The sequence below is a fragment of the Pangasianodon hypophthalmus genome, chromosome 13 (genome assembly GCF_027358585.1).
Source record: "Pangasianodon hypophthalmus isolate fPanHyp1 chromosome 13, fPanHyp1.pri, whole genome shotgun sequence".
NCBI lineage: Eukaryota > Metazoa > Chordata > Actinopteri > Siluriformes > Pangasiidae > Pangasianodon > Pangasianodon hypophthalmus.
In genome coordinates this window covers 11,471,532-11,494,685 of record NC_069722.1, presented here as the reverse complement: position 1 = coordinate 11,494,685, position 23,154 = coordinate 11,471,532, and the positions used below count along the sequence as shown (strand labels likewise).

At 38.5% G+C, this 23,154-nt stretch overlaps 1 protein-coding gene across 15 annotated transcripts in view; it reads right to left on the bottom strand.

Moving 5' to 3' along the window:
• arhgap44a (Rho GTPase activating protein 44a) overlaps window positions 1–22,825 on the bottom strand; it is a 43,258-nt gene extending 20,433 nt beyond the window's left edge. For 5 of the 15 annotated variants that reach the window (XM_026916437.3, XM_026916439.3, XM_026916438.3 and 2 more), the window contains exon 1: window positions 22,370–22,824. In XM_026916437.3, coding sequence (XP_026772238.1) covers window positions 22,370–22,422 — 53 coding nt within the window. In that variant the 5' untranslated portion in view covers window positions 22,423–22,824. Of the gene's footprint in view, window positions 1–22,369 lie in introns of all 15 variants that reach the window. The other 10 variants (XM_026916444.3, XM_026916446.3, XM_034309993.2 and 7 more) reach the window with 4 other exon arrangements.
• Between the last annotated feature and the right edge of the window lie 329 nt (window positions 22,826–23,154).

Genomic DNA, 23,154 nt, shown 5'->3' with positions numbered 1-23,154 from the left:
AGACAGAAGCTGCCAGTGTTAAGAAGATGTGAACTAAATTTTGACAAAGAGCAAGTTATCTGCATGACTGAGATGAATGTGCTGTGGCTAAAGAAGCCATATAGTAGGGTTGTGAAAATCTTGTTCAACAAAAAATGGCTGTCTTGAATTTTTATTTTTTTGCCTGGAATGATCAGGTTGGTGCTATTCATAGGGGTGTAACGATACACCCAATTCAAATTCGATATAATACATATGATGATGGTGTCTCAATAAAATACATTTTGATACTCACCTTAGGTTTCCTTTTTTAAATTGATTAATACATTCAACATTATAAAAGCACACTAACTGAAACTTAATGATGATGCAGTGTTTGCATGATCCATTCAGACACTTAGCAGCATATAATGAAACAAAAGCTGTACATTAGAATGTAAAAAAAATAAACATGGCTAAGTGTTCACTGGTGTGACTTACAATGGGCATGTCTGAAGCACAGGGCTTTTCATTTCTGCTGTTAGCTTGTGCTCTTAGAGTCACACAACTCTCTGTAGCCCTAGATATGTTTTTGAATCCTGCGTTCTCCACTACTGACTATGAACTTAAAATTGCCGCTGTGATTTCTTTAGCCTGGACCAAAGAAAGGCTGCCTGAAGGCTGCTGAGAGTTGCAGTGTGTGCATGTGCGTGTGTGTTGCTTCATGCTTCATCTACTTTGAGAGACGCTGAAGGGTGACATGGGGGCAGATGCGTGGATGTGTCTGTGGTATTACCACCAGTGTATTGTACACCTAGTTGGCAGATTCAGGACACTGTAATGTTTTGGGCCACCACTCACTTGCCAGACAACTTGCTAACTTACTGGGAATTCGAAATGCTTCCTTAAAGCAGACTTTACGTTACCTATGTTTTGGTGCTGTTTTTCACAAAGTTAATATGTTAGTACACTAGTATGCCTAGTAAACTCCCATAGCCTGTCCTAATTTGAGATAATAAGGACACTACTTAGGAAGTGTTGGCTTGGTTAGGTTTTATAAACAAAAGTAAAGTAACAACAGCACATTCTCAAATGAATTCTGAGATTTTGAAATGTTATGTTGTATGGGCTGGAGTGTGTGTATGTGTATACATGCAGATGGCAAATTGGCCAACAGTAGTAGAGAATTCTCAAACATATGTACATGTATGAACATTCATGAGTTCCTTCTTCCTACTCAATGATTTCCATATACGGACTCAGAGACACGCTCACAGTACCATTTATGATCTTAAAGACATGCCCACTCAGTGCTACTCTCATTTCCATGCGTGGGCTCAGCGGTATGGTCATATTTCCATATATAATCTCACGCCTTCTGTGGTCTGCAATCTGCAGACTGACCACGTTAAATGTTTGTGACAGATGTAAGTATTCTGAGAGAATGTGCCAGTCAGTGCCTCAAAAAATAAAAAATAAAATAAAATAAAATCCAGAAATGCAAAAAAATTCAAACCACAAATTTGGGATGCAGTGAGTGTTTTGCTCTGTTAAGTAGGCTTCTTCAGACTTCTTCTGATGGGCAATCACTGATTCATGATTATAAATTTCCCATCTGACCTTTGACCTTTTGACTGCCTCATGTTTCAAGTCAATAAATAAAAAAATAATTAACATACTACATGCTGCTTGGAACAGATGCAGCTTAAAGCCAAAAGTCTGCAAAATCCCATAGTAGATAAACACAAACAAACTGGCAACAGAGCACTGATGATTCATATTATTGACCTGGTGCTCCTGCTGGCAATACTGCTTGCTGGGATTGGGCCAGACTCACTGACCACCACCCATCTTGGGACAGAATAACCAAGGCTCTGTAGCAAAAAGCCCTTAAGCCTCACAAAAGTTTTTATTGCCTCTGTTTCTATACACAGTGGTTGTGCAATTAACACTGATTTCTAATTATTATAGTCTTACATTGGCATAGGCATTCTTATCCTATACAAGAAATGAAAAAAAAAAAACCAAGCACAACCTCCACTCCACTCTTGCTCTCTTCTTTCTCCTTCCTCTCTGTCCTACAGCCCCTTCCGGGTATTGTGTCATGAGGTGGTCCACACCAACACGGCCAGTCTGCGTAATAGCTATTATGCTGCATTTATTTAAAGACCAAATAAGACTTTTGAAACTGAGGAGAAGAATGGGTTCACTTTTGGCATCCTTTTAACAGGAACGCCATCAAGGCTCCGATCTGATGCCAAAAGGCCCATAGTGTCAGCAGTACTTCTGCCATCTGTTCCTGTGCCCTATTTCTTCCGCCTTGTTTGAGTCCCCCTTAAGGTTTAAGCAGAGCCTTGTGAAGTCAGCAGTAAAACTTAACTCTTCTTTAGTTATGGGGTAGGTAATGGTTTTTATCTTCATAATCAATAGATGCAAATTTTTCATCTGACCATCTAGCCTTTAAATGCTGCTGTCTCCAAAGAAGCCATGCCATATATCATCAGTATGTCATGCCAGCTGTCCTATCAAATAATATCAGGCTACTCAAATTTTACAGGCTCTCATTCCTTTGTACAGGCCTAGGCACCCACACTGGGAGTGAGGAAATGAGCTTTAATGATGTCAGTGATTAGTGTCCCAGATAGCAGGCCAAGACTTGAGGATATAGTCATGGGAACTGGGGCATTTCTGGTAGAAGTGACCTAATAAGAGGCCGCCTTTTAAAGAACTGATCCACATGTAGCCATAAGGGTAGGTAAGAAGGCAGTCTAGAGGAAGAAAAGGCAGTGAGAAGCCACAGTTAGCTTTTCAGTGCAATGGAGTTAGGACAAATTCTGAATCTCTTAACATCATTAAAGTCATGCAAATGAGCTCTTGTTAACTAGTCCCTGCTGGCTTTCATTAAACATCTGCTGTGTTAGCACTTGGGGTGAAATATTCCTACAAAAAAGCATACAAATATAGATCTTCCAGAACTGTTCACATTTCACATACATTCTTATGAAGGTCAGTATCTTGGCAGGCCTGAATATGACAATTAAAATACAGAACCGCAGGCATAGAGGCCATGCTATTAGCCACTGCTAATAGCAATAGAGAGGTAGTCACAGTCACCCTGCTACTGCCAAGAGTGAGCTCTTTTCATTGCAACAATCACTTGAGTGGTGGACACACACAGGGATTAAAGCTGTAGGCCGCCATCAGTTATGCTGTTTGCTTTTATAGGGAGGAATTTCCGTTTAGGTATCACACTTCAAGTGCTGCAAGGCCATATCAAAAGTTGGCTGGCACACAGGAAATGATGCTGGTTTGTACAGACAGGGAGAGGATGGATGGCTCAGGACCATTAGATATATGTGAAGGCTTTTCTGAGGTGTGTTTGCAAATACTGAATATGAAATTCCTCAAAAGGCAGATAAAAAAAACCTCTGACAAGGAACAATCAGTAGGTCAGAGACAACCACCTCTCTCTTCTTCTCTCTTTCACAATTCACACACATACACACTACATGATGAGCATGAGCTGCAGTTGATAACATTGAACCTGCAGTGTATAAATATCAAGGCTGATGTAACAAATGCATGAGTGTTTGCTGTATCACTTCATAGTGTTTCCATGGAAACACTGGTCTGCATTGGCACTGTTATGGTATGGGAAGAGTTTAACCAATAGCACAAGTAGCATTCTTGCAATACATCAATAATACATTAGCAGTTGGATATCTTAGCAACATCTACATCCAGTCATTTAACACCACATGTGGCCTGGGCACTAATCTAGTTCTGACAAAAAAAAATAAATCCCAGCTCATTGGACTATGATAAGCTCAAATCTGCTTACAAAAATGCTCAAAGTACCCTCGGACATTTAATTTTAATATCTAAGTCACAATTTGTAATTTGACACTAGCCAAACCTTTCACAATATATTATAATATATAGTAATGCTCCCTGAATCAGTTTTTTAATCAAAGTGTTGAGAATGTATTCTTTTTAAAATGGAAGAATGTCTTTAACACTATGTTATTGCTTCACCCCAAACACCAAATAATAATTGAATGGGCATTTTTACTTCACTTTGAAGTAATGAATGAAATTAGTAAAGGCCAAATAGTATAATGCAAATTACACCAAGATAAGTGGTTCTCAGATAGCTTTTATGTGAACATTATCAGTGCTCAAATTTTTCAAATAAATACAACAGCATTGTTGATTATTTTTCTATAAATGCACACCCTGTCATGTTTTATTCCTTACTTAATTCAGTGTGTAACTGCTGTTGTGTATACACAGATCTGCAATGTTTATGCAGATTTGTTATGCCCTGTGCAACATCTCATTGGGCAAATACATTTGCTCTTAATTCCTACTGTCCTTGTTTCCTTTTTTGCTTCTTTTGAGGACGTGACAAAAGGAAACAAGGATTCTTATACTCAATGCTTAATTTTTTCACATTGGTTGCCCTGTCCTCTTTGCATCGCTATAATTTTGCTTGGCCTTTTGTCCCTATATTGTCAATGAAAATGAATCAGTGAGCACAGTGATATAGTGAAATACATATAAGCCATACATCAGCTTAATATCAGATATATTCAACCTGACATTTTACCTCTAAACATAGATGAGTCATGAATTCGTGAATAATGCACATGTGCATAATGACACGTGAATAAAACAGAAGCTGGGGTGGCGTGTGGTGCCGAGCCGCCAAGCTGGTGGAACTGCTCCTCCTCCTGCACACTGTAGACCCCAACTGAGCAGATCTGACCTGAAGAGACTGTTCACGCAGCTCCATCATGCCGAGCTAATACACCCACACACACTCGCACACATACAGACAGAACTGCTATATCCTGATCACACTGGGAGAGAAAGAAGAAAGAGGCCTGCAGCGTTGGCGTAGAACTGGGAGGCGTTTTCATGTAGGACCTGCTTTTATAATATTTCTCTACAGAGAACATTTTCATCTGCCATAAAACCCACTAAAGCACTCTATCAAGACCAGGCTGCAGTAAGGACATGAGGAAATGATAGAAGGATTTAATTGTACTGAAAATTAATTCACTCCTGTCACTTATACAAAAATAAAAAGGTAAAAGAATACACACACACTCTATGCTAGCACTGCAATGAAAGGAATAAAACATGACAAGGCATTTTATTATAGGAAAATAATCAACAACAGGGTGGTGTGATCCACTACCACAATAAAGCTGATTATTTTCCAACAGCAGCACATCCCGATGTGTTTTATTTCTCTTACCACAGCAGTTTGACAATGCTAACAATATTATGTTTATTTCATAATAACATATCATACTTTTATCCATTTATTATATTGTGAAATGTCTATGAATCAAATTACTTCCTGTTACCACTTATGATATAACTGCTATTAACTGTCATTCCGTCACACTCACCTGACTGTTACACAGCACTGATACTGGAGACTCCTTCCAAAAAAGTAAACATCACCTCACAGAAAGCTTAACCATACGGAAGCCCTAAGAGGCCATGCGTTATTAGGTTTTTTTTTCTTTCTTGTTATCTCGTGATCTTGACTTAATTTTCTCGACATCATACAACAAAAGGTTTTCTTGTGATCACAACTTAATTTTTTCATGATCTTGACGTAACAAAAGTTGTTTTCTTGTGATCTCGACATAACAAAAGTTGTTTTCTCATGATCTCGACTTAATTTTCTCATGATCTTGACATAACAAAAAGCTGTTTTCTCATGATGTAATTTTATCACGAGAAAATCTCGCGCCTTGTGAATGGGACTGGTGTTGCATGCACGTTGGTGTCTTCGCCATCACCATCATAAATATAATAAATGCCTGCTGTAGAGATGGACTTTATCTCCGCATTAAGAGATAGGGGTAGACCTGACAGCCTCCTCCTCAAGTGTCAGACACTAATGTGGAAGTTGTCAGTCACTGACAGACATAGAGCTGTTTCAGCTTGAGTGAGTCCCTGATCAAAGTAAAAACAAATTTGTTCATTAATGATGCTGTGGGATTGCACTAAGCTTCTGCTGCCTCCATAGCAATAAAAACAACATGTTGTTATGTCGAGTACACAAAAATTAAGTCGCGATCATGAGAAAACAAGAAAGAAAAAAATTATAATGCATGGTCTCTTAGGGTTTTCATATAACCATATCAACAATTAATTTTTTTGAAGTGTCCACCATAGTAAGTTGTTGTCCCAAGTAAGTTGTTACTATAGAAATAATAACATGTTAGAACAAGCGCATTAATATAAACCTTGCAGCCAGAACTACTGTCTGATCTGAGCCATGCTGTTCTAGAAAATCAATCAACACCTACTGACCACTTGGAATCGAGCATTCAACAGCGCTGTGGTATAAAATGGAACAAAAGCAAGCCTTAGAAAAGGAGTTATACTGATATAATTATGTTATACTGTAGATTACTAAGTCATACAGGTTGAGCATGTTTCTTTGATGGCTATTAACAACTTGGTTATATTGTTTATGATATATAGTATTATATTTCTCTTATATATTTAAATTACAGTATTATTATTTCTACAGCAACAACAGCATATTTAAAAATATGTAAACGCTGGATTTATGGCTCTAGTTTATGGGTCTCTGTGTTGAAGCTGAACGTAGCCAGTGTGAGACTTTTGAAACCACTCTATTTTTGGTACACATTTCTAAATGTAGGATTCTAGGCACATGCCATCCAGACATAGATATCTGTACCTGCCTACAAAGTGCTCCCAAAACCCCACAGCAGCAGTCCCAGCTGTAATTCCCTTCAGGATTCCCCATCAGTGTCTTGAAACAAATAATGACAAGTGCTTTTGAAATGCATGCAAGTTCTTCATTTGCATAAAAAATAAATAAATGTTTAAAGCGATTACACAGTTCATCTGGAAGTTTAGTTTAGATCAAAAGCCTTTATATTATAACTTGTCCTTTCAGCTCTCCTGAATAACAGGCTGTAATTATCAATAACATGTAGGTGGTATGCTGCAGGGGAGCAGAAAACTACTTTTAAAAAGTGCATGGTTTCTAGGCAACCAAATCAGACATTTTGTAGGCTAAGATAGGGTGAAGACAATGTGATTCATGAGTGTGAGGCAAAAATAATTAAGCTGCAGAAACCAGACCAGGTGTGATATTCACAAAGCATCTCAGAATAATGCTGCTGATCAAGAATCAGATTCTTGTTCACGGTGTCACTTTTCACATTGGCAATACTTTCTGAATTCTCCTTTGAGCAGGATACAATGTTAAAATAACATGTAAGTGGGTGTATTTAAATATAAATAGCTCCAAGATGGTGCCGTGCCAATGGCATGAAGTGGCATAAAGTGATCTATCTATCTATCTATCTATCTATCAAGTGAAAATATCTTCAGTATAGTCAGATTTATCTAGTATTCCCCATTTCTTTTTTTCTTTTTTTTTTTTTTTTTACTAATTTCAAACTTTACATTTCTTTGTTCTATTGGCACATAATTTTGCTTCTTTCTGGAAATAAATGAGCTTAAAATGAGCAAAAATGATCTACCAATAGAAGAAGACTATTTCAAGCATGAAATGAGTAAAAATGTCTAGAAATAGGTTTTGGTAATCTTTAGTTTGTAGTAGGAACTACTAGATACATTTGACTATATTCAAGAAATTTTCACTAGCTAAGATGCCATTTTTTGCAGTGTAGTTACTCATAAGAAGGCAGTACTATACAGGTTATAGTGTTTATATGCGCTATATGTGTTTGTAATAGTTTTGCATGTAATAGCAATGCATTAAATATATATATAGTGAGGTCCAAAAGTCTGAGACCACATTAAAAATCAGGGATTTTTTTTCCATTTAAAATCGGAAATAAACAGAAGGTTTTAGAATTCTGAAATATTTTAAATAAAGAAAGTAAATATTCAATATCTCAAATATTTAATATTCAATATTCTGCACTATTTCTATGTCCCTATTTAAATCTAAGCAAATTTGTGATATTGACCATGTTAACTGCTTTGTAAAAAGTCAGATTTCCTCATGCCTAATCTCTTCTTTTGAAGCATGTGTTCAGACGACACTCTGATGGATTTGATCTAAAATGGATCATAAGGTTTTGCACAAACTTACATGTCCATGCGAGTGCACAGTGTCATTAAAGCACAAAGGGGATATACCAAATACTAAGAAACTCTGAAATTCATGTAAATATTTCAAGGATTCTACTTTTCACTCAAGTTGTTGTCAGTCATATAATTGATGACTGTGATTGTGATTGAAAATTGTTGTATTAAATTAATTGATTGTGATGAAAATTGTTGTATTGAATTAGAAAAGAATGCAAAAGCATTCTCACTAGTGGTCTCAGACTTTTGGACCCCACTGTATATATGAACAACAATGATTTTGATAAATGACATTTCAAAAGAGCTAATAGAGTTTCACAGTTTGTCATGGGAACACATAATGTGTTAAAAACTACAAAATGTGTCAAAGGAAACCAGTCAAAATTCCAAAGATGGAGCAACTGAAGAGAGGCAGTGTGGAACAATGGTTTTAGCAAAGCTCACAGACGATGATGAGCATTTAACAGTTGCAAGATGTGCCAAAATGATGACAGAATTAATAGCTCTGTCACCAGATCTCAACAAATAACTTACATTAATGTACAAGACTAATGTACAAAGATGCTTAACTTGCTGTAGTTATTAGAGATGTTCTGCTGAAAATGTTTTGCTGAAAATGTCTGAAATGCCAGTCAAAATACTAGCAACATCAGAATTATAGCACTTCTTTCAAAGAGGCATTCTTGCATAAAACTAGCATCTGATTTTATTTGTCCTTGATTAATGAAGTTCATTTCATCGCAGGGCACCATACACACATACCCGATACACTCCTTTATACCGAGCTGCAATTTAGAGTAGCCAATCCACCTACCAAAACATATTTGAGAGGTGGGCAGAAACCTACAGGGATGCAGAAAACATGCAAGTAAGAACTGTTAGCCATTTGTCTAAAAGCTGGTAGAAAAATTTTTTCTTGATAAAAAATAACAATTCAATAGAAGAATGTCTGAAGAGTGCAGTGTAACCAGGTGTAGTTATTGCCCGTACTTTCTCTTCTCAATGCTTCAGTTCTCTTTTTGTGTACTTCTCTTTTTGGCCCAAACTTATACAGCTGAATAACCCTGATATGAAATCAAACTCCCATTAGATCATTTCTGTTACTGGAGTAATACAACTCCACTTTAATGCTGACCTGAAAAATGTTAGAAGAATTATAGTCTACATTTTCAATATGATATTCAGCTTCCTAGCTGTAGCTTTATGTACCATTAAACATAACTATACTAGTTTATACCTGTCAAACTTATACTTTGCTAAAGCTAAATGTTTTGAAACTTTTTTAAAAATCCAAACTAATGTTGCATCTCCCTTCAGTGTCCTGTCCAAAGCTATGCCTCCAGTGTCATTTGCCCCACTCAAGTAGAAACCTCAACTTCCTGACTGGTTATATGTTGGACCACATAATTTGTTTTTGTTTTCTTTTTTAACCTTTTACTGGGCCTGTGGACACCACAGAAACCGGGGTTCTTCCTCTAAGCTGATATTTTATTGAAAACTGACAGAATGTGAGGGGAACCTTCACTAAATAAATTACTGACCCCATCTTTAATCTGCAGCTTCATTCTCCATTAGCTAATGAAACAGCTAGCCTTGCAGAAAAACATCAAACAGTCTGCCCACAAAGCAGTTTACCGTTTACTCCCACTGCCACAGGTTACTCCACTGCCATAATGAATCACCAGGAGGGGTTTTTCCCAGCATTATAACAGGCGTTACCATAATACGTGTTCGCAAACCAAAATATATCAGTGGTATTCATTAATTCATCTTCAGTAACTACTTTATCTGGGTCAGGGTTGAGGTGGATCTGGAGCCTCTTCAAGGAACACTGGGCATGAGGTGGGAATACACCTTGGATGGGATGCCAGTCCAATGCAGACCACCAGGCACATATTTGCATACTCATTGACAGCTAGGGGCAATTTAGAGCTGCCAATTCACCTACCAGCATGTTTTTGGGAGGTAGGAAAGTCCAGAGAGAACCCACACGGACATGGGGAGATCATGCATAGACAGTAACCCGATTTCAGGACTGAATCTGGGACCCTGGAGCTGTGAGATGGCAACCATGCCACCTTGTATCAATGCTATGTTATTTTTTTCACCAGAGTGTCTTTTTAACCAAATAAGCCAAACACTGGAACACAATATCAGTGTACAGAAGAAGAAACAAAAGAAATGTTAAAATCTAGGCACTTACTTTTACGTTTGCTATCGTAATATACTGGCAGTCAGCTAGGCTAACTAAAATGAAGTAGCAGTGTTTGATAGCATTTCATGGTGTTCCGTGTTTCAAGGATGAAGAGTATTAGGATGTTGAGTGATTCTCATCCTCATTAGGATGCAGTTTTAACACTTTGTGTGATTCTCTGTTTCAATAACGTATGGTATTTGAACTTATTGCACATTTCTGAGTTCTGTCTTTTACTTTCTGGCAAGGTATGCATCAGGATGTTATGAACCCTTGTTATGACTTTGATACACTAATTCCAAAGGAGAATGCCCTGGTGGTCCAGAAACAAAAGGATGTAGAATGGAAGGTTACATAGGTATCTGTGGTTCTACAACTGAGTGGAGGACTGCCAAGATGATCTGGGTCACTTGGGTTGATGAAAAGCCAGAGGATGTGTGTGTCATTTTGGGGGAACTTTTTTTTTTTTTTAAGGTGGGGTAAGGATCATGGTCACAAGGTGACAACTTTGCTATTGGTACACAGCAAGGAAACAAGCAATGAGAATACTCAACTAGTTTCAAAGGAAGCTGCTTGGCTGTCCTCGACTCAGTTGTAGAACCATGGTTACATACGTTTCCTTCCGTTATCTCACAGGAGTGTCTAGAAAGTCTTTTAATATCATGGCCACTTCAGAGGTACCCTATGGTGCAACACTGCTCCCTTATGACTACCTCATAATAATGGCTACAAACACACTGCTATTCAAATTACAAAGCGATGGAATACCAAAAGTAGAGCTACTGGAACATCTTTCATGGCCTTCCCAATCATCAGACCACAAAAGAGGGCAAGGTCCTTGTGCTTAGAAGAGCTATAGGCTTTTCTTTTTGAAAATGACAGATCAATACCATAGTTCTGGACAGCATTCAAAGAAGGATTCAGCATTCAAAGAAGGACTAAAGATGCACTAAAGGAAGAGGGTAATATCAAGAGTACCTAATAAGGTAGTTGATGTTAATTCAAATTCACTGATAGTTGTATTCTGCTACTTTGTCCATTGTCTGTATGGAGCAGTGATCATCTTGATCAAAGGTCAACTGCAACATGCTGTTGAACATGCTGTAGCCCAGCAGCTGCTAGTGTCCAGTGTAAAGGCCACTTTGATTAGCATGACAGTGTGTTGGCCACAGTGCCGCTGTGATTCTCTTGTTAAACAGGCTTAAGATGAGCTCCAAATTGAATGGAGGCTAATGAAAATTTAATAACAGTAATATATTCATATTATTCAGGCATATATGCATAGAACTACATTATAAATAACTGGGGGTGGGGGTGTGGGGGGAGGGGTGTCCTGCGAACAAGTCTGCATCTCACTTGAGCCTGCATACATTTGCGACCCCAAGGTTGAGAACCTATGCTGTAGCCAAACTGCTTATACTAAAAATACAGTGAAATAAAAAACACATGCAATCCCTACTCTTTTCCACTAGCCATTCCCAGCAGGCTTCAGCTATTAATTGCTTCTTGATTTAGCCTACACCTGCAGCAGGGTCTTCGTAAGATGGCCATAAAGTATAAAAAAAAATAAATAAATAAAAAACCCACCCAAAGGGACAAATCTAAGAATTTGGAGCAGGGCCATCATTGTAAGGCCAGGAACAACAGGGCAACTGAGTGCCCTCTGAAGCTGTCAAGTGCACAAATTAGGTTTGATGAGACCTCATGTTTATTCAATGTTCCAGTTGTGCAGTGTGAAAGAGATGAGTCAGCCCAACAACTCTATCAAGCAGTAGGTGTCTCTGCTGGCACAGATGGTGCAGGCTTACTGGGTCTCAAGGACATCCTGATTCAGATCTCTCCACAGCTGTCTCTCGACAGGGTCATGTGAACATGCTAGAGTAAGGATTCCCTACCTTTATTGATCCACCTGCTATTAGAGCTGCCATTATTAATGAATCTATAATATGAACCTATGGTCAATGGTTATGGTTATTAATGCATCTATAAACAATGCTCCAGATTCGGTAGCTTCTGAATATTCCAATATTCTTTTCTATTTCGACCTATCACAATCATCAAAATATTTAAATATTCTGTTGGTGGTAAATGAAAGGGCTGAAAAAAAATGTTAAAACTAAGCATCTATTAGTATAAGCACTCAGCACAATACACCCACACATCTACAGGAAGACACATTTCTATCCCATCTTCTTCTCTCTCTCTCTCTCTCTCTCTCTCTGTCTCTCTCTCTCTCTCTCCTTTCCTTTCCTACCATCCCCTGTCTGCTCTTCATAAAGCATCCTCTTGGATGAGTGTTAACCGTGTCTCTGGACACATTTCTGTTCAGTGTGACATTGTGAGGGAAGACTGTGCGCTGTGTGTAATCTCCTCCGGTGTCTGAGCTGAGCCAGACATGGGGATATAAAGACTGAATTCGCCTGCGGGATCTGAATGCCTTCTCCACTCAACTGTCTGCTCAAAGCACAACACCAGGTATTACTTCAAACAGGAGGATGAGCATGTGCACTGCAGCAGATGGGAAAAGAGCGGGAGGTATTTCTACTAAATATGCTGGAAGGTTCCATAGCTAAGGGCCTGTATGCTTTTTATATCCCTCTGTAATGCCAGAAATTTGCAACAAGCATTCCAAAATGCTTTGCTTAATAAAATCAGAAATACAATCCTAGGACTTCATCTGTGATTTGATGCCATCACAGTATTACTCCAAAAATATGACTGACATTTTTTCAAATTGTTTAAGGCAAAATTAAGGGTGCATTCACACCTATTAGTTTGAATCGGATTTCATTTGCTATTTGGTTTGGATGCACAAAAACAAAAAAGGAAAAAACTTGGCTGAGGGATGTATAGGACTAAAAATATACTCATATAATTCTTTTATTCATTGGTCAGAAATATGCTGACAGGAAAGGTAAGCAAACCTTTGCCAGGTATGCATAGATAATTATATAAGTTACCAGTTTAAAAACAGTTTTAAAATGATAAAAATAACCAGTTTATTTGCTCTCTTTTTTTGGTGGTTCAGATATTTTTGCAGTGTTACAGCTCTGTCCTTTGGGTCAGTTTAGCAGCTCAGTGCACAATTCAAAAGAAGATTATGGCGCAGTCACACTGTAGAAATTGCATCTCCTAGCGAAATAGGTGTTATCACAGTAGGTCTAAAAGAAACCAGGTTTAAATTATAAAAAGAACCAGTTAATGTTTATTTCCTCTCTTTTTTCTTCAGTTCAAATATTCAGAATACATTTCTGCAGTACTACAGCTCTGTCCTTTGGGTCAGTTTAGCAGCTCAGTGAACAATTCAGAAGAAGAGTACGGCACAGTCACACTGTAGAAATTGCATCTCCTAGTGAAATAGGCAATATCACAGTCAGTCTGAAAGACTGGTGATGAAAATACATAATTTGGCCACCAATTAAACCTGGCTTTACCAGCTTTGTAAATGCAAATCAGCACAGATTTAAGTACTAATTTAAGCCCTTTGTATACTGGAAGTTTGGATGTCTGAGTTGATTGGTAGCCAGCTAGCTAACTCACCAACCATAAACAGTAAAAACAAAAGTAAAAGACAGTTCAGGCTCCTGAATGACTACATGCCATATCATCCTTTAATTGTATAATTTATAGTTGGGTCAGGCAGTGTGATATAAAATATCTTGCTTGCACAGTGCTAAAGAAAATGCTTCCTCTATATTGAATGGACTGTGGTGCAATATCTATGAATTGAAACCACTGATCATGGTAAATTCCACTAAGATTAATGGATTTTCACTTGTGGAATTGACTTAAAACTAGTGTGTTTTTAGTGAGTCAGAACTGTTTACAGCTGCACTGATAAGAACCAAGATGCCCTAAACATGTTTACAGTAAGTTATATTTTGAATAAACTAGTATCCTCTGGTTACTTATTTCCGCTCAGATTCATGTGCACTAAGTGCAGACCCTGTTCCCACACTATAACATACAGCTTGAACCAGTCAACACACCTAAAGCTCTTTTGTTATAGTTTAGGTTTATTTATTTGTGGCTTATTTGCTATGAATATGAGGACATTGATTATTTCCAAAATGTCGCCGAGACATATCAGTTTGAACCAGAATACACAGCCAAAGAATTACAGAAGATTGATGTAGTGAGAGCCAGAAGGGAGTGAAAGACTGAACTGGCCTTTGCAGAGGCAGAACAACTCAGCGTGGATGGAAATTGATGATGTTGGTGCCAAACGAAATTGAATGCCTGTGTTGCCATGATTGTTAATTTACAGTGCCACTTATTCAAGGACTCGATGTGTCTGGGGGTGAGACAGTGTCTGCACCATGCATCACTGACAGCGAAGACTTTCAGGCCCATAACACTCATGCTGTCTAAGATACTGTTTTCCAGAGTGCCTAAATCTAATTGGTAGAGACAGCCAAAACCAGATGGACATCATGGCTAGATTCTCTTCGGGAGAGAATAAATGGTACACTGACAAAGTTGATAAAATAGACTGTTTTAGAACTTTATGTACTTTTACCCAAATTGCTGATTCTGGCAGAAAATTCATTAAATTTGTGTTCACCAAATCCGTAGGGCTGGGATATACTGATCTGAAATTGATTTTGTCAAACATTTACATCATGGTAGACTTTTCTGAGTACTGCAGGTGTCATCCAGTGTCAGTGTTTTAATAACTTCATTGTTACCCAGTGCAAGAAGTAACTGCCCTAATAGCAAATGAGTAATGGAGTAATGGCTCACACTTTCCACTTAAATCCAATTTGGCCCAGAATTAAATCACCACACAAGTACTGGTTGCATTTTTTTTGGCCTAGGTTCCAAATGCCATTGAAAACACTCTAAATGTGGCTGCTTACACTTGGGGCACTTTTGGCCCACAGTACATCCTTATATGCCTAAACTAAAACAAACTTGGCTTGGAATCCTCTCCTACCTGGCTGATTAATTTGGCATTAAACATTTTTGTACTAATCTTATTTATTTTTCCTCTTTTTTCTCATACTTTGTAAATGTTAGATAAAATCTTTCAGGTTGTAGTTTTTGATTATAGGGTTTAATTAAAGATATGATGTATATCTACAAGTATTGTGATATGATATTTTTTGCCACACTGTCCACCCCTTAGAATGGGAAGTGTCTTAAAATATACTCCACATACTTATGACTTTATTATACTTTAAATATACTCTGACTTTATTTGAGTCTCTATGAATTATGCAAAATAAAATATTTTTTAAAATCTGTGGATTCATATTTAAAAAGGCTGAGCTGTAATGGCAGACATCCTCAAAATAGCACAGCCGCACAGCACATGTAATATGCTGTGCAAATGCAGCATTAATTATGTAATAAACCTCTGAATCATGTTTTACAGGAGTAATGCATTGATTCATATTCATATAAGGTCAACAGGCCAAATTCCTTGTGGTGCATGGGAGCAATTAATTTTAAAAATGCTTTTGGGTCAGGTTTTAGTGTTTCTTCTAAGAGAGTGCAGAACCATTCAGCAATGATGTTTTGGACTTGGATACCAGTTGGTTTTATATGACATAAAAAACAGCCTAGCACTGTTTTTTTGTTGTTGTTGTTGTTGTTTTTTAAATATTTGAGTGTTCCCAAACTAAGTAACTGCATTAAATTCTTTTATTTATTTCTCTGATTGGTCAGAAGGTGTTAATTCATTTTCAGTAACAGCAGCTCTGAGAGTAGTAGCTGCTAGGCACAGGGTTATATTAATGCGCTTGTTCTAATACAATTATCATTTATTTACATTATGATCAAATTACACAGTAGTTTGTATAATAGATGTTTCACATAAACAGGTTTAAAAAGTAATTATAGATATGGTGAGGTTTTCTGTGAGGAGACTTTTTTTGCACTTTGGAAGGAGTCTCCAGTGTCAGCACTTTGTAATAGTAGTAAAGAGGTTAGAGGTAAAGCTGCAAGTTATCCGACTTGGTAAATTCTTCAGTACGGGGCTTTGCAGTTTCTGAGTAACATGACAAGCTGCATTCTTGAAAAAAAAACAACAAAAACAAAAAACAGAGACTGCTAACAGAATAACTGTTTATAGCTGCTAATAACATAAGTGAGAAGAGGAATGTTTCACAACATTTAATGTAACTATACACGGTTAAAAATTATGACGTTTCTTTCTTTAATGAATATTTTTTTTGAGTTTTGGCAAATTGCTTCAGTATAAAAGGAATAAAACACTTCCCGATGCGCCCTTATGGGAAAATAACTACATGTGGGGTGGTGTCCCATCGTGGTTCATTCCTTACTAATATGCTGAAAATCCTATACCGCCCTAACCAACACACACTGTGCAGGCAAGTTATAATCTAGTAGTGTTTCAAATCCTTGGTTTTCTCTTGAGCTGTGTGAGTCTGTGGGTATATCCCCTGCAAAAACAGACTGCATCACAACAGTAATGTCATGCAGAGGAGCCCACAGGTGTGTATGAGGGACTGCACGCTGCTGCTGACATTGCATACCTGCAAGCCTCCAGTGTGGGAGGAGAGGAGAAGAGAAGAGATGAGAATACAGGGAAGAGGAGGAGGACGGACAGAGAAGAGAGAGAAGGAGCTGCTGACAGATTCAAAACTAGGACACTGCAGAGAGAGAGAGGTGGCTGTAATGGCTGAAAAAAGATACTGTCCCTGTGACATATCAGATAAAGCTGAAAGATGATGTTGCCTGCTTTTCTGCTGTCTATTACTCCAAAGGTTAGGACAGAATAAAAGGGCATTATTGATCCTTCGATATATTCATTTGGCATTTATTGCTAAAAAATTTATTACTGGAAATTTATGTATTACTGGAAAAACTCAATCCTAAACCTATCCCAAGCGAGTAATTCTGCAGTTCACTGCCATTTATCAACTAATTTAACTGACACAAATCACATTTACTGAATTTAAAGCTAAGGTGATTCACACGCTATACTTGGGGACCTTCAAAATGTCTAACAGAAATATAACTAAACCAAACTTTGGCAAAACCAACTGAAAATACATAAAACATCATCTCTGACAAAGACAGTAAATTTTTATTTTAAGAACAGGACATTATTGAAATTCACATGTATTCTAACACCTACTGCTGATTTTTCTGCCTGTATTTCACCATTTAATGCTCTAGGACACAACCAAATTGGACAAGAGGCAGTACTATCGTGGGCTGGTGATAAACATGCATACTTAACCTGGAGTAGGTATTTTTTTTTTTGCTCCAAGTTAAAATTAATGTTTATTATTACCCCAGGCAATTTGTATACATACCTGTGCATACACTGCAAGGAACACATAAAATACATGCTGCATTACAACTTACTCCTGGGACAGTAACACCCACCTGACACCTTGCCTGACACCCACCCACCCAGACTAAACTTCAGCACCTAACACTCTAACAATCACACTCCCTCATGCATTACTCCATTTAGCATTTTTGGAAGCTCTTTGTTGGTTTCTCGCAAACATGACAACCAGCATATTTTAATCTTATTAACTTCAGGAGAAAACAATTGCTTATGGCTGTTATAATGTATGTAAAAAAAGACTAACTTGTTTCATGGACATTCCCCAACAAGAAATCAACACCACTCCATTGATGATTATTGTCCTATAACTCTATACCCTGTTTTATTTTATTCTTTACATAGTAGAGTTGTTAGATTCAGATTAAGCATTGTGTGTAACTAAAAATGTATCAATGTCAGCCAATTAGCAAAAAGAGTTGGGGAAGGCAAAGGTTCAATCACTTATATGTTTAAGTGTCTCCAAGATCATCATCTGTTGTTCTTCACACAAATTAAGATAAAATTATTTTCAATATGCAAATTAAAAAAAATAATAAATCAAGAGAAATGACACTAGGTATGCTAGCTAGTTAAGTCAGGGCTCACACTGGCTAGAACAGTTCACTGCTGTCATGAAGCAGGTAGATGGATCCAAGCTCAGGTTTTCCACTAAGACAAACAAAGAAGGCTAGGTAATACTCAGAAATGTGTGAAAGGCAAAACACACATCAACTAGACAAGACTAAAGAGGCTAACAGTAAGCAGGCTATGGTGAAAACACTAATGAAGAAGATAACCAAGAATCCTCATAGACATAATGCTGAATCGAGACTTTTTTGTTTATTTAGGTTATATTTTATTATTTAGGTTTCATTTATTTAGGTTATTAAAAGGGAGAAGGTTGATTGCAAGCAATTTGATTTTGATTGAATGAAGTTCATGCAATGAAGTTGTTGGCTAAGGATCATGGGAGTTCAGAAGTTGCAGACTTTATTTATTTAATTTTATTTATTTTTGTATATTCAATACATGGACACTGTATTAGTTTGATTTCTAAAAAGCAGCTGCAGTAAATGCTTAACTGTTAAACATTTTATTTGGAGGACCAAATGGGGAAAAAATCATAAAACCAGTTAACCATGATTATTCCCATATTACACTTATACCAATCTATATAATCAGAATAAGACATGTAAGAGGAATAATCACTAAAAATTAGACATTGTCTAGCACAGCTATCACTTACTCAGCTGTAACTGTCCCTTGGTTTGTACCTTCTAGCAACTAAGGCGTTCGTGGGATGAATAAAAAAGAATTCCCCTGCAGTGTGTGAGGAGGCCCTGTTGGGTGAACAAGTTCACCCGCACACACACACACACACACACACACACTTTTTGCTCCAGCCAAACAAGACGTTGGCGGCCACCCTTCCTGAGGGAGTGAGTACACCGCAGTTCCTCCCCACCAATCACACAAACACCAGTAACAACACATGAATGAGAGCAAGGCCTCCAAATACACAACCAGTGAGGTCACTGTGAGCCAAAGCAAAGTCACAAACTTTCCCTCTAACATACACACACGTATCCTCTGCAGGAAATCGCAATTTTCTTCCCAGTGGGAGTGAACCTCAGTGCATTACAGATGATGAGGGGCATGTGTGATGGGAAACATTAAATGTATAAATACAATTATATGACACTTAGTTCTGGTCCACTAATTCGATTGGACGAGCGGTGTTCCAAGAGTGCCTATATTTAGTATTTTCACACTGGGACATTTAACTGTTTATATCACTCCGCTTGTCTGTGGTCGCCATGTAAAAAAACAATTCTAGCAACAGTCCCACTGAAACCGTTACTACAGTACAGTTAGGGACATCATCAGCGGCCATGACAAGCAATACATTTTTTATTAATATAACTTCTTACTTGAAATGAAAGCTCATCAGATGAAAAGGCGGAAGGAAAGCCAATTTCACCAGAAGCACCTTTAACAGGAATGTACAAATCATTGTGAGCTAGTTAGCCAGCTAGCTGACGGGCTATCAGTGAGTGTGGCTTCTGCGGGATCTATTTCTGTTCACAGAGTAAAAATAAACAACTTATTTGGCCAAACTGTGTCTGAAATGTCAGTTACTCTATAATATTTTCTAATTTATAGAACTGTTTTATAAAAGCAATATTGCACTCACAATCATGTTGTTATACTGCATATCGACATGGCTGTGATTACCTACGGCACCCGGCCTGTGGCCTCGTGCCTAAGGCTGAATCACAGCCGTGCTGATATTCAATATAACCGCACTCTTGCTCGTGAAATATTGCTTAAATATTTACAAGCAGCACACCCACATCCTATTCGGGTAATCTGAGAAATCCCATAAATAATTTCCATCACCCTGACAGTTTGCACCTCTTGTATAATTATACTCAGTGTGCATGTGATATTATGCAGCGGCTGAAGTTGCCGTTGTGGGTCAGGATGAGACCTGAGGAATGAGGATTCATCCAATCAGATGAGCTGGATCCTCAGGAATCTGCACAGGGCTAACGACCAGAAGAAAATTACTGGAATACAGCATCATTCATTACAGCCACACTAATGTTTCACCCACCATTCCATTAGCTAGGGTGTTTCTTCCTCTTTTGTATGCAACCTAATGACTAACAACCTAAGACACGGCTAAGGTGCTAATGGATAAACTGCCAGTGAGGGTCTGAGTGTCATAATGTCAACTCCAGAATTATTGTCCCCCTTTGAAATGATAGGCAAAAAAAAAGATTATGGAAAAAAAAAAGTCTTTGTGGTTAATTAGCTTCATGTCACAATGAAAATCTGAGAGAAATCTAACGTTTACATGGGGGTGGGTGATATGACAAAAATATATCATGATTCTCAAAGGCATTTCTGCAATACACAATATGTATAATGATATATAGGTTTGCTCACAAACTGCCAGCAATACAGTAATATAGAAAGATTCAATGATTTTTTTTAATGTATACTTTTATTTTTAATGTGTACAAAAATATTTTTTATATTTGTAAAAAAAAGTCTCCTGAAATGGATGTGACATAATTTATCGTAATGTCAATATTATATTGTCATATGACCCAGCGCTACCTTTAACTGAAGTAAATTTATTTGCTCATTAACCACAACAACATTTCACCAGTGATAATGTGGAGCTGACTATAAATAATCCATAACATTTGCTACAGCTCTTGAAGACTCTCAAGGTCACATATGCAAAGGGCAAGGTCAGAGCCAGTGTGTCAGTCATATAAATAGTTCTTATGAAGAGATGTCCCTGTGTCAGTGACATGCAGTAAAAGGACAGCGTCAGCTCTAATTCCCACACTAATCTCAGCTCTCCCAGTCTTGACCTTTTTATTAATGAGACTGGTCAGTTTGCTGTTTAAAGAACATGTTGTTGCTCATTACTGTGCTGCTGTGAACAGAGTACCCCAGCGGGCCAATGCCATCTCTCCCTGGACACAGCCGACAGAGACGGGGAGAATACTAATGTGGGATCAAGATACACACGCAGTAACAGGCCAAGAAAAAAGTTCTGCCATTCGACCACCCGGCTCATGCACAGCAGGATGTTCAGATCATGACCCACAATGCTGTGTGGCATAATCCCCCAGCATGCCAGAGCCTGGAGCAGAGCACACCTGGTCCCACGCACCTCCTCCTGCATAGAAAGCTTCTTCCTTTTCCACAACAGCTCAGGAGGGGGAGGTGTGAAACACAAACCAAACATGGAAAAATCAAGCACCACAGCTCTGATGCATGGCTTAGCATCCATTAGAACAATTCCTAATGCTTCTCCATAAGAACAAATTGCACAACTGATAGGGACTTGAAAAGGAGGCTGCAGTCTTGAGCATCTTCATCAAGGCTGAGATTCCTTTCTTACTTCACTTTTCCATCTTTAAACAGTTAAACATTCAGTTTTAAATTATGACCTAAAAATGCTTGAGAGACTATGCTGATGGACGTTGTGTACCCGACCCCTCCTTTTTCCCCAACACCGACTGCGTGATGTGATGGAAACGTTGCGTCTCTTCCATTTTCTCGCCTCTAACTCGTGTTGCCAGATTGACTAGAACACCTTCGCAGATGAACTACTAATAACCAGGTTGGAAAATACAACTGAACTCGGGGTAGTAGATATAATTCTAAGTAGTCACACTTCATCATAGTTTGTAGTCATCTGCTTGGCGTTTAAGTAGTGATTAAAGTGGAACCAGCCACAACTATCTGGCAACCCTGCCTCGCGTCGCATCCACTGCGTCCGTCTGCATCAGATGGAGGACAGCTGACGCCGGGCGCATTACAGCTCTGTGGCTCCTGATCCATGGCTCAGTGCAGCTGGAGCACAGAGAGGCGTTACACTGGACGTGTGTATTGCGTTACACACTGTTAAGGGATTGATGCGCTTTGTGTCAGATTTTGGAGGATCTCTGAGGTCACTGCGCATCTGCAGTATCCTATAAACACCCAGGAAAACACAAACACGAAGAATACACCGTGCCAGGTTTTTTTTTTTTTTTTTTTTTTTTTGTTTTTACAGGTCTCACAGAAACGCGTGATACACGCTTCAGCTCCAGCATTGCGTAATCACTAACACCGGCGTGAATTTGAATCGGATCCGTTCAGGAAAAAAAAGACCGGTTCCTGTTCAAAGTTGAACCCAATCACCACAATCATTTTACCTTTAAGTGACAATAAAAATAATCAAGACATCACACAAGGCTGAGCTGGAAGGAAATCATTCTTACCTGCCAACAGTCTGGTTGGCGAGCTGTCGCATTCGGTTGAATTGTTTCTTCATTTTCTATATATATATTTAGAAATATATATTTCTGCTCTGGGTTAACAGCTCCAGCTGAAGAGATGCCGCATTTCTCTCAGAATAATGGCCCGTATTCCGGCACGGCTCACGGCGACAGCTACATTGTCCCAGACCTTCTCTTTCATTGCCAGCGGAGAGGAAACAGAGCTGGGGTTTCAGTGCATTTTGCGCTGCGTTAGGCTGCTCCCCGTCAGGAGATGCTGCCCAATTCTCCACGATGGCCAAAGCGCCAGCGTAAAACGTCAAGCAGCCGCTATGCCCCGGTGCACTATGGGAAAGGTAGTTTTTCCTGATAGGCTCTCACTTCCTACAAGTAGTCTGCATAACTGGGCAAAATCGCAACCAGTCAGTTTATCTCATCTTTCACCTTCTGATCCTTATGCAGGTGGGCATGTGGGGAATGTGTCAGAGTAACGGCATGAGTGAAGAATCAGAGGAAGCTTATCAAGCTGAAAAATGAGGATTACTGTTAATGTAGGCTACAAAATTCCCCAAGGTGAAGCCACTAGAGCGCCGCCACCGCCACCGCCACCTCCTGCTCTTACTCAGTACTCATCCAACCAAACCCTCTGGCGTTCAAGAGTTTACCAAACAACGCGTCTGCGGTACGGCATACAGCTAATCCTCCGATTTTCATTTATTTCAGTTCATTTATTTTTACTATCTATCTATCTATCTATCTATCTATCTATCTATCTACTCTGCTTGTCT